This window comes from Neopelma chrysocephalum, unplaced genomic scaffold (assembly GCF_003984885.1).
Source record: "Neopelma chrysocephalum unplaced genomic scaffold, ASM398488v2 Primary Assembly neopelma1_24, whole genome shotgun sequence".
Taxonomy (NCBI): domain Eukaryota; kingdom Metazoa; phylum Chordata; class Aves; order Passeriformes; family Pipridae; genus Neopelma; species Neopelma chrysocephalum.
In genome coordinates, this window is record NW_020897693.1 from 22,375,655 (window position 1) to 22,390,041 (window position 14,387).

Below are 14,387 nucleotides of genomic sequence, written 5' to 3' on the forward strand. Positions count from 1 at the left end.
CTCACCAAAGATGGCCGCGGGTCCCGCCCCGCCCCCGCCGCTCCGGGGAGGCTCCCCGCCGGCCCTGTGGGCGCGTGCGCGCGCGCGCGAGCGGCGCTCTGGCGCGGGCGGCTCTATGGTGACGGCCGTTGGCGCGGCGGCGCTTCCGGCGGGCGCGGGGGCCTGTGGGGGATCGCCGCGCGCCACTTCTGCCTGGCGGTGCTGAGGGAGCGGAGCAGCCATGGTGAGAGCGGGACGGGATCCGCCGGGCGGGACGGGACCCACCGCGCCCGCATGAGCTGCACTCCCTTCCCTTCCTCTCCCTTCCCTTTCCTTCCCACGGGTGGCCGCAGCTGGAAAGGCTGCGGCCGGCGGTGCGGGCCCGGGCGGGCGGCAGCACGTTTTGGCGGGGCAGGGCCGGGCGAGGCGGGGGCACAAAGGCGGCAGAGGCGCTCGTGGAGGGGCGGACTGGGGGCTCCCGCCTCCCTCCGGCAGCTCAGGCCCCTTTCTCAGGGCGCTGCTGGAAGCGCGTCTCTTTCCTTCGAGTCTCGCTCGTCGAGCGAGTCTGCCTCAAATGGCTGATTGGCGCTTTCCATGCTGTTGTCCCTGCTCCTCCCCTCCGGTCGGAGAAGGGAAAGGCGGGAGCGTGCGTTGGTGGGCTGTGGGAATGGCACGCTGAAGCTCGAAGGCCTCCCTTCGTGGTTTGTTGCCTTCACCTAATGAATTAGGATACGCTGCAGCAAGTTGTTGCCTCACGGGGGGAGGAAGCTGCTTCTGGGTCTGCAGCGAAGCTCCACATCTGCCTGGCACTTGATCGAAGCAGTTGGCTTCGGCCAGGATGAGCAGCTACAAGCTCTGTCTGTGTTGTCCAGAGTGAAGGGTGACCCTTAGACCACTTTTTCTGCCTAGCAGAGGGAACTAAAAGGCGTTTCGGTGTCTGCAGTGAGCTACTCTAGTTGTATCGCTGCACATCTTACCCTTGCAATCCCTGTTTATCTTCCTTTTTTATTGTTTTGGAGCCTTTTTTTTTTGGTTTATTGTCGAATAGACTACAATTGGTGGAAGCCTCTTTGCACACATGCTGCCTAGCTTTTAAGTCCTTCTGGTTTGGCTGTCAGCCCTGTCTTAACCAATTTTACAGGGTTCTGCCTTGAGTAACAAGAGCAATTAGTAAAGTTCTCTCTAGAAGTTCAGAATTGGTATAATATAAACATATGGTGTCTCATTACATGTCCTTCTTAACAGCCAGTCCGCCTATGCTTTTAAAGAAAATGCAGGGAAATCCAGCCTTATAATAATAAGGGTCCATATTGGGCTTTTTCAGATAACCTGGTGCTAATGCAAAAAGGTTTATGGATCTTCCCTTGTTTTGGTTTTGTGTCACCTAGGCAAGTGGGGCATGTAATAATAGTCAGAGGAAACTTCCAGCAGGCTTCTGAACTTGTCATTTTTTGTGCTTACGTGGTAGGGCCGGACCAGCAATTTTATCAAATCAAACAATTTCTTTTCTTTTCCCCTTAAGGTAAAATAACATGAAGATCCCCCAAAAATGCATGAAAAGCATTAATTCTACAATACAGATGGTCCCAATGATATTAATTTTAATATTTTCCAGGCCACTATCTGATATGGATATTGTATAGTGTCTGAAGTGATAAACAGCTTAAAGTCAGAAGCCCAAATAATTTCTACTGTGAAGTTCTGAAAGAACTGGCTTAAATGTCTGGCTCGCTGATTTTTTAATTTTTTTCGATCTAACAATTTGGATAATTTCAGAATATATGCATTAATTTTATGCTCCTCAGTGACCAGCTAATTAAAACAATAGTGCTGCAAAAATTGCTTGGACTCCCTGGCAAGACAAGCCTGTTCAAGTACAGTGCACTAGGAACAGCCAAATACCAGCCCCCTTGGGGAATTCCTGTCAAATCTAGCGTCCTCTGGCATACATGAGAGTGGACTTAAATGATGTAGTCTCCTTTGTATGATTCTTATTGTTACAGTGTGTAGCTCTCAATTCCCCTCTTTTGCCACTTCTGACTGGGAGAAGTCTTACTGCTTCTTTTACTCCGTGTAACTTTTTCCTGGACTTCTCGGACTCTGCAACTGCTGTGTTATTTGAGACAGAATTTAAAGAACTGAAAATTGTTTATTCCAAGCATGGGAACACTGTCAGTCATGGGACAAGAATTTGTCCTGTTTTCTTCCTATACGTTTCTTGTAAATCCTAATATTTGCTATTTCTACTTTCTGTCATGGCATTTGATGAACACTGAACTGGTGTCTTCACTGATGCCCAAAGTATGGTTCAGGATTTTTCTGTCAGCAGCTGATTAATTTAAGCCAAATAATATGTCTTACTCTGCAGTTGCCTCTTAGTTGTGTGCTCACCTCTTATATTAGCACTGAAAATGTTGGATCCAATTAGCAGCACTGGAAATGGCCATTTTTGCAGCATGCTTGCAAACTTTCTGTGCTGTGCACCCTCTTAATTAGATCACAGATTGTGTACATTTGAAAAATTTTTGCTCGCTCTTTGCTCAAATTACTTGCAGTAGCGAAGTGAAAAATGTTATGGAAATAATGGAAGCTACAGAGTGTACAATCATCTAAGTCTTCCCTGCAGAAGAACAAGCTTATGGACTCCAACATTTACAACAGTTTTCTGTGCCATAATTACTGTTTCAGTAAACTCATTGAAGTGTGAAAAACCAGTACATCTGTTTTGCAGGAAATAATCTTGAATACTAAGTGCAGATTTGTTATTATTTGTGTTCCCTTGAAATTAAATGAATAACTCAAAATAGCTATTGCTGATAAAATCTTAAAGGTGAGATTGACAATGTGATTAAGTTGGATCCCCTCCTTGCACTTTAATTGGGGCATTTGAAATCTTACTAACAGCTTGCACTTGAAATAAAATAAGTAAATGCACTAATGCCGTAGCTTTTATACATTGACTTTATTGCTTTGCTTTTGTGTTTAGATAGAAACTACTGTTTCTGTGGTATCTTTTTTCAACACAGTAGCTGCTTTACTGGTGATTTTACACATTTTAAAATTCTATAAGGATTGATAGGACTGATTGGAAACAAAAGTTAACACAGCTTATATGAATAGTAAATGCTATTTGGAAAATGTGTCCTTGATTGCTAGTTGACTATTTTAATATTATGCTGCTTTTTGTTTCCTTCAGATAAATTACTTAAACACAAATCATTCAAATTGTGCAAGTAACCTGTTTTCTTGATGTTTGTTTTGTTTTCCAGTCTCACACAATTCTACTTGTCCAGCCTACCAAGAGGCCAGAAGGCAGAACATACGCTGATTATGAATCGGTGAATGAGTGCATGGAAGGTGGGTGAAGACATGGGGTTTTAAACACCATTTTTTAACTACCATTTTTGACATACTGTCAAACTTAGTAAGAAAATAAATTGCTCTTCATGTTTTTCAAAGGTAATTCACAGAAAAAATTGAAAAAGTGTCTCATGCTTTTAGTTTGCTAATGTTCTAAAACTTTGTTCCTAAAACTTTCTTTTAATATTAAATACTTGGTTTTGATTTAACTAGATGAAGCCACATTCAGTTTGTAAGAGTATGCAATATTCTTGGCGGGGCCATGCAGCAGACTTGCTTCAGTTCATTTTTTTGCAGGATCAGCACCTAATTCTCACTAATCTTTGCGGTAGCACTGTAAAGGAAAGATTACTACTGGATATAATATATTAAATAAAAGATTATATGCATTTGATACATAACTTGCAGCCTCTTGGTGTATGTGCCAGAGTAAAGATCCTGTGAGACTTTGAGTTACCTAATGAGCTTGGAAAGAAGATTGACGTACTAGAGCTGTAGTTCACTTAACATTAGTGTTCCAGGAAGTTTTGCGAGGCAAACAAAGGCATAATAAAGACCTTGTAGAGCCTCTATGCTCACTTTAATATTACATTCTTCTCAAATATATCTGAACTATTTATGGGCTATCTTAAATAAATAAAACTGATTTAAATTAATTAAACTATTTAGGCTTGTGCTGTCACTCTTACCTCAGTAGCCCTGTTTCACTCTGTGATCGGTAATGATCATTCTTATGAGTTCTTCTATTTCTCAGGTGTTTTGTACAGTAGAAATATATGTTGTAATTACTGTCTTAAAATTATTAGAAGGAGTTCTAGGTGTCCGTTGGAGCTTACTGCATGGAAAGGTATATATTTGACAGAGCTAAAACTTTTTCCTCTACGTGACGAAAACTCTTCTTTCCATGCATCTTACCTGATTTTATAGTATTATGTTTCAATGCAAATAGCTAGAACAAAAGAATTTCAACTCTGCAAAATCTTGACTGTGTCTCTGTTTTTATGGTAGTCATCTCTAAACTTTCCTTATATTTGTGGATCAATAGCTGAAGAAATTTCAGCAAATACAGTTTTTAACATTGCATTGTTAATCTTGTTTCTCTGTAGGAGTCTGTAAAATGTATGAAGAGCATCTGAAGAGAATGAATCCCAACAGTCCATCCATTACATACGATATCAGCCAATTGTTTGACTTCATTGATGACTTGGCAGACCTCAGCTGTCTTGTGTAAGTTGAGTTGTACAAATCCATTTCACTGACTCAGGGAAGTCACAAGTCTTCCCTCTAAACTCTTACGTTTTATTTGAGTGTTTTTTGCAATAACTGTAGTGTTGCAGTATTGTAGCTGCCATAACATGTTGCTCGCTCCAATTATCTACATTGAAATCTCTAAGGAAGGCTTAGAAAATGACAATTCCAGTTGGATTTTAGTCACATTGAAGCTTACAGCATTTCAGATACTGAAATCCAACAGTTTAATACAGCTAATTATTTTATTACTGCTAGAATCTGTTTAAATTGGGGCTGTATGTGCCTTTGTGCTGTTGGTCCGATTCCTAAGGAGGCAGAATAGTTACAGAACTTTTTCCAGCTGAGAGCAGTACTAGTGGTACGGTAGAAGTCTACAGAAGTGCATTACAGCCAACTGTTTATTTTGAGCACGATACAGCAAGATGGAAGTTTCTCTAAATGCTAATGAAGTGACTGAGGAACAGATGAATCCTCTAGGAAGCCTAGCTAATTGTTTACATGCTCTTGTGAAAACATTATCTCCAGTTCTCATTTGTGTGTCGGTGTTGTGGGCAAGCAAAGATGGTCTTGAATACTTTCCATTCTGACTGCACTGTGAAATCAAATGTTAAATTTCACTGTCCAGAACAAAACTTAGTGTTACGTTGAGTACTTTCCATACCATAAATTTCAAGATAATGGTTTGATATGACAGTGGTATCAACTTTGCAGAAATTCTGTAGGAATAAGGATACAAATCTCATATTCAAGTAACAAAAGACATAGTATTAGGCTTTTGAATCTCAAAATTCCAGAAAATTTTTAAGCCAGTGAGTTTCTGATATAGACGTTCCTGCAGCTGTACTGCTGTGGCTGAAATCCTGGTGCAAGTACTTGTATAGATGCACAGTGAACAGACTTTGCCAGTTAATTCCAGTTTAAAATAATAATTTATTTTTAAAAACTGAGCATGGGATTGTTTTCCTTTGTATTCTGATGTACAGTACAAAATTTCTTACTGATAATGACTTATTACAAATGGCATTTGCTAAAGTTTTGAGTAGAATAAGTAAAATGGGCTTACAGGTTCTGCAGAGTTAGCTTGACCCTAGACATTCTACCACCTTTGATTTTCAAGTATCATATTGCTGGGCTGATGCAGGTTTTGAAAACCACAGTTTATCTAACAGACTAAAGCTCGCCACTTGCTTTAGGAGGTAGCAACTGTTTTCTAGTACAGTCTTGTGCCTTTGTTAATTAGGCTCGTAAACTCAGTGTCATGCCAAATTCTACTTCAGCTTTTAGTTTTCCACCAGATGGCATACATAGCACGAGGTGTATCAGACATGTCCTGTGTTCATGGAGATTCCTGAAGTACTTGCTGTCTGATCTTGTGGTGTAGCATTGTGAATGGATTTGGGGGGTGAGGGATAGAAATCAATAACTTTTCCTGAAACTAACATTTCTTATACTGCACAAGAACTACTGCTCTATCAACATAAACTCTTTCTTTGGCCTTGAATAAGTCATGCTGAGGTTTAAATAACAAGGCTTTCTTAGAAACAGTGTGCTTAGGGTGTTTTCCTTAGGTAAGAACTGTAAATTGTTCTGGATTGAGTTAACTTCAGATTTTTATTCAGGTTCTTACCAATGACCATCTCACCTTTCTTACCTGGTCAGAAATATGTGTACCAAGATTTAAAGACCGATCAGGATTTTAGTAGTTCTTGAAGTATTCACTGAAAGTACCATCTTCATGAACAAAATATTCAACTTTAATGAATGAGGGAGAAAGAAAGGCATGAATCTACACAGATGCAATTTCATGCAATTTGCTTTCATTTTTCAGTCTCATTCTGCTTCGATTCAGGAGTGTCCTGGGTAACTGAATTCTCTGGCCCCTGCTAGTCTTGCTAGGGAACTGCTTTTATCAACTATCCCTGAGCAGCAAAGAAAACACATGGGTTTTTGTTTTCAGTTTGCTTTTTATGAAGTGTCCTTGTCCTCACTGCCAACTGGCAGGAATCCTTTGTCATCCATCTCTGAGTCTACCTTTGCTCCTGGAAAATTTTGGATTTATAAATTTTCAGGAAATTCCAGACAAAAGTTGAACATCCTAAAACTTAATAAAGAAGTGTAGAAGAAAGTGTTTGGCTCCTAAAGACAAATTAGATAGTTCCCTGGTGGAACTATTCTTCATTCTGAGCTCTAGAATATTAAGATTCTCCATTAGTTGTCTCCCATAAGTAATTGTATTCATGAATTAAAATGTGAACACACTGTGATCCAGTCACTTGATAATCCTTGGAACATATAGTTTTATTTCAGGGTCAGACTGATCTGCTGGGTAACTTTTTTAGGGAACAGGATAAATCCATTTGATAAGTGGCAATTCCCATCTACTTCTGATATTACTTAGCAACTTTCTGCTTCATACACTTGAGGACACTTAATTGTTTGTGAAGTTCTTCTGGTAAATGTACTGCAGGGCAGATTAACATTCATTCTTTTTTTCTTTCTAGTTACCGTGCTGACACTCAGACGTACCAACCGTACAATAAAGACTGGATAAAGGAGAAGATCTACGTCCTCCTTCGCAGGCAGGCCCAGCAAGCAAGCAAATAATGGGGGCACCATCATCACATGGGTTTGGGGGAGGGCTTGGACAACAGGTGTGTACAGAGTGTAGTAGTGAACGTTTTGTATTATAGTCATCCTGTTGCCATCTTGATAAACTCTTTAGTCAGGACTGAATGTATTGTTAGAGATACAAGGATTTTGTTGGATTTGTCTTTTTTCAGTGTAAATGGAGAAGAAAGTACAACATCTTCTGCGGGGATTTAATTTGTTTTTTTTTCCTCCAGTTAGCTAATGGTCCTACTTTATTTGAACCCTTGGGGCTGTTCACATTGTACTTCACCACATTTGCTGTATGTGCCCTTCTGTGGGCTTTCCAACATTCGGTTACATCCTTGAGATGGTCCTAATGGGAAATAAAACTACCCTTTGGTTAAATTTGAGTGCTGAATTTTATGAATTTTGCCAAAAAACACACATCTTTTTTCCCTGTTATCTGAGGAATAGGGCTTGAAAGGTTATGTGGACTGAACCAACAGTTGTTTGCTGTGTTACAGAACAGCTCAAATTCTGGCCTAGTCTTGATACTGTCTTCCCTGGGCATCTTTGGGAAACACAGCAACCCTCTTGCACTCTACACTTGATCTTTATATGAGGCATTTGTATTCAAGTGTGTCTGCTCTGGGATAGGTGATGGATAAGAGCAGGCTGTGAATGTATCACATCACAGAATTAGTCTACTCACAACTTTCCCCTGATAAAGGGTAAGGATTTAACTGTTTACACACACTGTAAAACTGTATCTGCCCCCGTCTCTCTTGAACGCTAATGTCTTTGTAATTTTGCTGTACAGAAAAGGTTTGGACTGAAGGACTCATTAGACCAAAAATTAGAGCAGGTAGAAAAACAAGGCTGGATTGGTACTTTGTTCCTTTGTGTTAGTTCAGAGTTAGCCTGCTATAGGTACAGATTTGAGTCACAGACTGTACGTGTATACTCAACCAAGAGCAGTTCCAGGAATGCAATTCTTTCCAATGCACTTCACTTCCTAATACACATCAGTAGTTTCTGATGGATCTCACAGCAAATGCACCGGCTTAAAAGAATCTGAGGTCAAATTGACTGTCTATAATAAGCTTTCATGAAAATAGCTTCATTTAAGTGGTAAGTAATAGCTGCTGAAGACTGGGAATTGAATTATTGAAGAGACACAAGTTCTTAAAAAGATACTCGGGAGAGAGTGTTAAATTTTTCTGTCAACACAAATACAGGTTGAAGATTAGACCTACTAGCTCTAGAATTATAGTGACCAGGAATAAATTCAAGCTGCTAACATCAAAACATGCTTCCTTTATAATAAATAGTGATTTTCAAAATGTAGTAAGTCAAAAGTATATTAATCCATCGATGGTTACTTAAATCTGTAAATACTTTGGCATGGAAGTTTTACATCCAGCTTGACACAGTAAAACTTAGAAGATTCACTATTGCCCCTCTAATAACAATCTGGTTTAATATAAGCAATGTTATTTAAACAGCTTGTATAGCTTATCCTCCTGGATAACACATAGTAGAATAACGTGTCTTTCCTAGCATGTTTGAGGTTAACTTGGTTGGGGTTTTTTTGGTAAAAATTCCAATATTCTCATGCTGGATTATTCAAGGTGCTAAATTTTGCAGTCTTTAACTGCAAAGACTGCAATTTTGCAGTCTTTAAATTAAGCCAAATAAACATCCCTTGACAGTACCTATCACATTTAAAATAGTGATTTAATATTTTCCTCCTTTTGTGAACTTGTTTTCAGTTCAAGGAAAAGCAGCAATTTGGGCTCTTTCCTTATTGTGAAATGTGCAAGGAGCATGCTGAATCCCTAGTAATCAGGAATTGGAACATAGCTCTTCCTTCAGAGGTAACCTAAATTTGGTCTGATTAAAAAATATCTTCCTTGATTTTGGCTCTAGTATAGTAACTGCAAACGAAGACCAGTAAACAAGTATAAAATATGAATTTCTTATGTTAGAGCAGAAAATAGGAAGAAGGAACTTCAAAGCAGGTGGTAATAAACCTTTTTGTTTTTTGAAAGGGACTTTGTAAAGGTATGTTTTTTAGTTTTTTGGAAAGTAGAAGGTGGTAAGCAAGCTTTAACTTCGAGGTTAATTCACTTAGGTTTTTTTAGCAGACAAAGTTCTGTGGTCATCTCAGTAACTGAAGTTTTCACAGAATTGGAAAATGCAAGTAAATGTTCCTTTTATACCTCTGGAGCCAGACTTGGCCTTCTGCTGATAAAAAAGTACAGTCTGTAGGCTACTTTAAGACAAGGCACTTGGGCATTACCTCTTTTCCCCCTTGTCACCCAGCTCCAAGGCTTTTTTTCTTTTCTGAAATAAGCTACTAGTTTAAACTCTGTAGTACATAGTTCTTCAGCTGATGTTCTCCACAGTCCTTTAGAGTTGCACTTTACTTGATAAACTATTAATGAAACAACGGGATTTGTTGCTTAACTGAGCAGCTGACCAAATACAATGAAAGGAAGAAAAACATGCTGCAGCATCTACCTGATGTGCAACTAGCTAGAAAGAAGAATCTGGAAAGTTGTCTCCAACTAATCACTGCCTTCAGAAACACAGTGAAGAGGGTTATGAACCCTTGGAAACTTATTACATGCCAGTAGGCTGGCACTCTAGAAAGGTAGTCTGCTCTAGCAGGCCAGGTGAAAAATGACTCTCCAGTTTGCTTCTTGGCTCCTACTGAGTAAAGGATGACAGCAGGGCATTTACTACTTTTTGCAGTTTCACCTCTCCTCAGAGGCATCAGACAGCACTTTGATATTTGATATTGATCACTTTCCCAAGTTCAACCACTTTAAAAGTGAGGCTCAGCAGCAGCATTTTGCAAGTAAAGCCATAAAAAATTGCATGATTACAGAAAGTATGTCAGAAAAGAATCTGCCATCCCATGCGTGCTTTGCCTGCAGCAAATTGTCTGCTGTTTCTTGCGTAAGGATAGGCACAAGTAGCTGTGCTGGTCATGCCTGCTACAGTGTGGGAGTAAATGATAAAGGAAATTATATTGGCTGTGTTTCTGTAGGAGAGTGGTATGATATTGTAAAACAGGGATAAAGAATGGAATCCAGATACCTACTATTTCCAAGTGTGGAAATACTTAATATTGAAAGCAAGTTCATTAAGCAAGCCTAGCCTCAGGCCAAGGAGATGGATGAGCCCTCATCCATTTGGCAGGAGTGCAGAGGTGCTAGCCTGACTTCTGCTTATCTTGTGGAGCCAGGAACCATGCTGCTTCTTTGCTTATCATGGAATAGGGAAGTCCTTCCACAGTCTCTGGACTGCCTGTTATGGATTTCAAGTTGATGCATGACTAGACCAGTACAACTAATTTCTTGGCATGGCTGTTCACTAAATAATAGGGTGAAGTTCTGTGTGATGGCTGAGCTGATCTAGCAGTTCCCTGCTGTTGAAAGGCATAATGCTACTTCATGCTATGTACAAAAGAGACACTGGGTGTTGTGGGAAGGGGAGAACAGGACTGCCAATCAGCACTGACAAGCAGAGTAGCTGGTCACTTAAAACCAAAAAACAACCTGAGATTTTGAGAACAAGAGCAAGCATGGTAGATAAATTGGTGGATATATATCAGGGACCAGTTTATCTACCACTGCATGCTTCTGCCAGTCAGTAATGCACTGGATCAGGGAGTAATCTCACTAAGATTAGAATTTGAATTCTATTTGACATCACAATAATAACAGGATTTCTCTCTTACAGGAATCCCTTTCTGCAGCCTCTGTAGTCAGTATGCTGAAGGGGAACTGTGAAAAGCAAAAGTGAGTTTGTATTCCTGCTTTGATGGTGAAATAAGCTAGGTAGTTAAAATACTTGTCTACTGCTATTTCTATGATCATGTTCTTTTAAAATAGACCGAAATCTTGACATCCGTCACGATGCATCATAAGCAGAGCAGGAAAGTAGTAGCATCCCCATTGTTAGATCATTTGGCTCTTGTGCGTAACACTGCTGTCATGTACAGGGGAGAAAAGGTAAGTAGTAGCAAGACCACCTTGTTATCTTTGTTAGTGACTAATAAACCTGTTACAGCAAAAGGAGACGACTACCCACAGTATTTTTTAGGTTGAAAGAACCACTAGATTTTTCACTTGCATTAGAAAAGGGTAAGAAAGTTGCAAATTTGCCGGTTGTGATACCATTACAGTATGCCAAGCAATTTGTGCTAGTTTGTGATGCGCTGCTCCAGCTGCTTTGCTTTAGAGTATATAAACAGTTACATACATTTGCAATCCCCACTGAGTAAGGGCCTGATTGTACTAAAACTCAGCTACATTGAAAACTCAAACAATCCATCAAGAACAGTAATAAACAGTAAAATCGAGGGTAGCTGGGTTACAAGTACAAAGTAATTTCAAGCTCCTGCTTTTGACTGCTATGAAGCTGTTAAGTGTCTTCTAGACCCTGGTGAGCATTGAAACAAATTGCTTTACCATTATCATAAGTGGGGGGGGGTGGGGAGTATTTGGGGGATCAGGTAGCATAATTTAGCAATTCTCCAGCATGAGACAGGCTATGGATGAGGCTGGAGATTCTCAGCATCTTTCTCAGCCTCACTGAGCATCTGAGCAACTTGCCTTAGGTACCCACTTGCCTCTGAAGTCCAGAAGCGTTGACTTCAGCATTTGCCTCAAGGTAAAAAGATAAATAACTTGTACTAGCTATACATAAACTGCAAGAGTAAGTCTGTTGAAATAGAAAATTATTTTACACCTCTGTCATATTAGTCAATTCTCTCAAGTTTTCTACACTGAACGTATTGTCTGCTATAATGTTACTTAGTGTTGGCCAAATATAATGTACCATTCATGGCGATAGCGAGGGAACTAATCTGCCACTGAAATTCACTGAATGGAGGTGTTTGGGTTTGTGTAGAGCAAGGCAGCTCTCTATTCTCACCTGTTAATAAATGCTTCTTTCTCACTGTGTCTGAAAGGGATTAAAGGTAAAGTAAGACCTGTCTGGGTTTGTTACAGAAAAACATTGGATTCTAGCAATTAGTTTTCTGTAATCTGAACTATCTCTGTAGGAACAGTTTATCTGGATGAAGTTTGGGCACCGGTCCAATTCATAGGTTTTATTTCAATTATTTGTGCTGAGTTTGCAATGACATGCAAGTAAAACTTGCATGCTGCATATGCCATTCCTGGTGGAGCATTAGCAAGGGTTTTGTTAGCAATTCTGTACACACCCTAGTTGATCTGCTGCTGTACCTCTTGCAGTGTCTTCATAGTCCTCCCAACTAAGACTGTTACTATGGACTGTTGCCTTAGCATCAGCCATCAGTGACACACACAGAGCTTCTGGAACTCTGTAGTTGCTGCATGCCTTGTGTTTGTGCCAGGTAAGTCAACAAGACCCAGAGAAGTGAAAATTTGGCTGTGTACTTAGAGGCTGTGTTTCTGGACTCTACCACTGACTAAATACAGCAGTTATATGGCGCAGATCCCTAGTGCACCTGTGCTTCCATCTAGAGTATTTAATTCCTGCTTCTGCATTGCTTCATTAACTGTGCAGGAAACAGGCTCCTAAATTCAATTTATTATCTTCTTAGTTACCTAGGGGATTGGGTTTCACACACACTGAACACAAGCCCCTTGCTCTGAGAGTCTGGGAAATATCCATCCTTGGAGATGTTCAAGAGCTGACTGGACAGAGCACTGAGCAATCTGATCTGGTTAGACCCACCCTGAGTAGGATTTGACTAGATGACTTCTGGTGCTTTGTTCCAACCTAAAATATCTGTCATTCTGTTGGAGTCACTGTTGAAACATCCCATATGAAAAATGGGAAATCTAAGCTCTGAGTCCCTACTCTGACCAGTTTCATGCAGGCACTTGAAGTGTTCCCCAGGCCACCTAGAATAATGCTGGAAATGGCAGGCTATCAAGTGTCCATGAGTGGATTTAGGTGACACAAGAGTAGTATTCACTAGGCTACAGAAAGTGCAGCTGCTCCCCAGTGAAAAAGGCAGGGTGCAGAACAGTCAGATTTGATTCTGTTCTGATACTCTCTTTGTATGAATGAATGTTCACATGGGACTCTGAGAATAATGCCTTATCACAGAGGTTTAGTCCCCAGAGGTCATCAGACTTGCCATGCAGATGCAACTGTCCGCACTCCCCCCTCTTTCCAGCCCTCAATAAATTAAAAAAGAAAAATCAGTGTAAGAGAGAAAAGGCCTCAGGAATCTGTGATGTACTTCTGGGGAAAACTGAAGGACATTGCAAAATACCAGGAGAAAATAAGAAGCGGGCCACATGTGGCAATGGAGAAGAAAAACAATCCCACCTGTGCCTCCACCTCAATCCCCTGCAAATCTTATTGGAGACAAAGGCATCCTAATGCAGTAGCCAGTAATGTACTTGCAGGGGAAAGAGGAAAGTCAGTGCTGCTAGGACTAGACATAAATCTTGCTCCAAATTTCATTTTTAGTTATGCCTTCTCTCAGGTTCTGAGCAGGAAGGAAATGGGGGCAGGGAGAATCTCTTTATCTCTCAGCACATTAACTTGGTCTCTGAGGTGATTCTTAGCTTGTTCATCTATTCCACTGGAATGTAGTAGAAGCACTAACCAGAATGTAGCAATCTGAGTCAGCATCCAAGTCGTCTCTTCAAAGAAGTGCATTTCTCAAATCCAGAATTTTTTCTTCTCCATTCTTATAATCTCTAGAAGTTTAGCCATTGCCAAACCAATGCTGCTTTCCTTGCCTGGTTTGTAATGCTCTTCTACAACACATTTCTCAGCTCATTAGTATCCTTCTAGATTCTGGGTCAAGTGAGTTTAATTTCAGTTTCTATCCACTTTATGTTTGTTTCCTGCTCATCATAACAGTTTTCTGCAGGTTTTCCTGTCTAAGTTTGTCTTTGATTGAACATAGTTCAATGAAACAACTGCACCTGCAGCTCTAAATGAAGATTACCAGTCTTTCATACTGTGGTAATGATATCTCAGTCTTAATCAGAAATAAATCCTTTAATGCCTCCTAAAATTGCATTTGGGGTTTTTTGTGTTCACAACACAATTGTTTGTTGATCATTCTATTCCTTGCCTGTATCATCTTCAAGTAAAAGCATTTGTTATTCGTACAAATTGAAATAAATTCAGCTAGAAAGCTTGAGGAAGAAACACATGGGAATAACCAAGTATTTGATCTTAAT

The 14,387-nt window shown here is 40.2% G+C and overlaps 1 protein-coding gene across 1 annotated transcript; it reads left to right on the forward strand.

Moving 5' to 3' along the window:
• Positions 1-100: 100 nt before the first annotated feature.
• On the forward strand, positions 101-7,589 carry ERH (ERH, mRNA splicing and mitosis factor). Its single transcript, XM_027707946.1, has 4 exons — positions 101-223; positions 3,249-3,336; positions 4,446-4,566; positions 7,092-7,589. The coding sequence occupies exons 1-4, from the start codon at positions 221-223 to the stop codon at positions 7,192-7,194; spliced, it is 315 nt and encodes a 104-aa protein (XP_027563747.1). The 5' UTR covers positions 101-220; the 3' UTR covers positions 7,195-7,589.
• Positions 7,590-14,387: the final 6,798 nt, after the last annotated feature.

Bases quoted from the DNA above. Each gene is read 5' to 3' on its own strand.
- ERH (XM_027707946.1), top strand. The intron at 3,337-4,445 runs GTGGGTGAAGAC...GTTTCTCTGTAG, and splicing joins GGTGAATGAGTGCATGGAAG to GAGTCTGTAAAATGTATGAA. The intron at 4,567-7,091 runs GTAAGTTGAGTT...TTTTCTTTCTAG, and splicing joins GCAGACCTCAGCTGTCTTGT to TTACCGTGCTGACACTCAGA.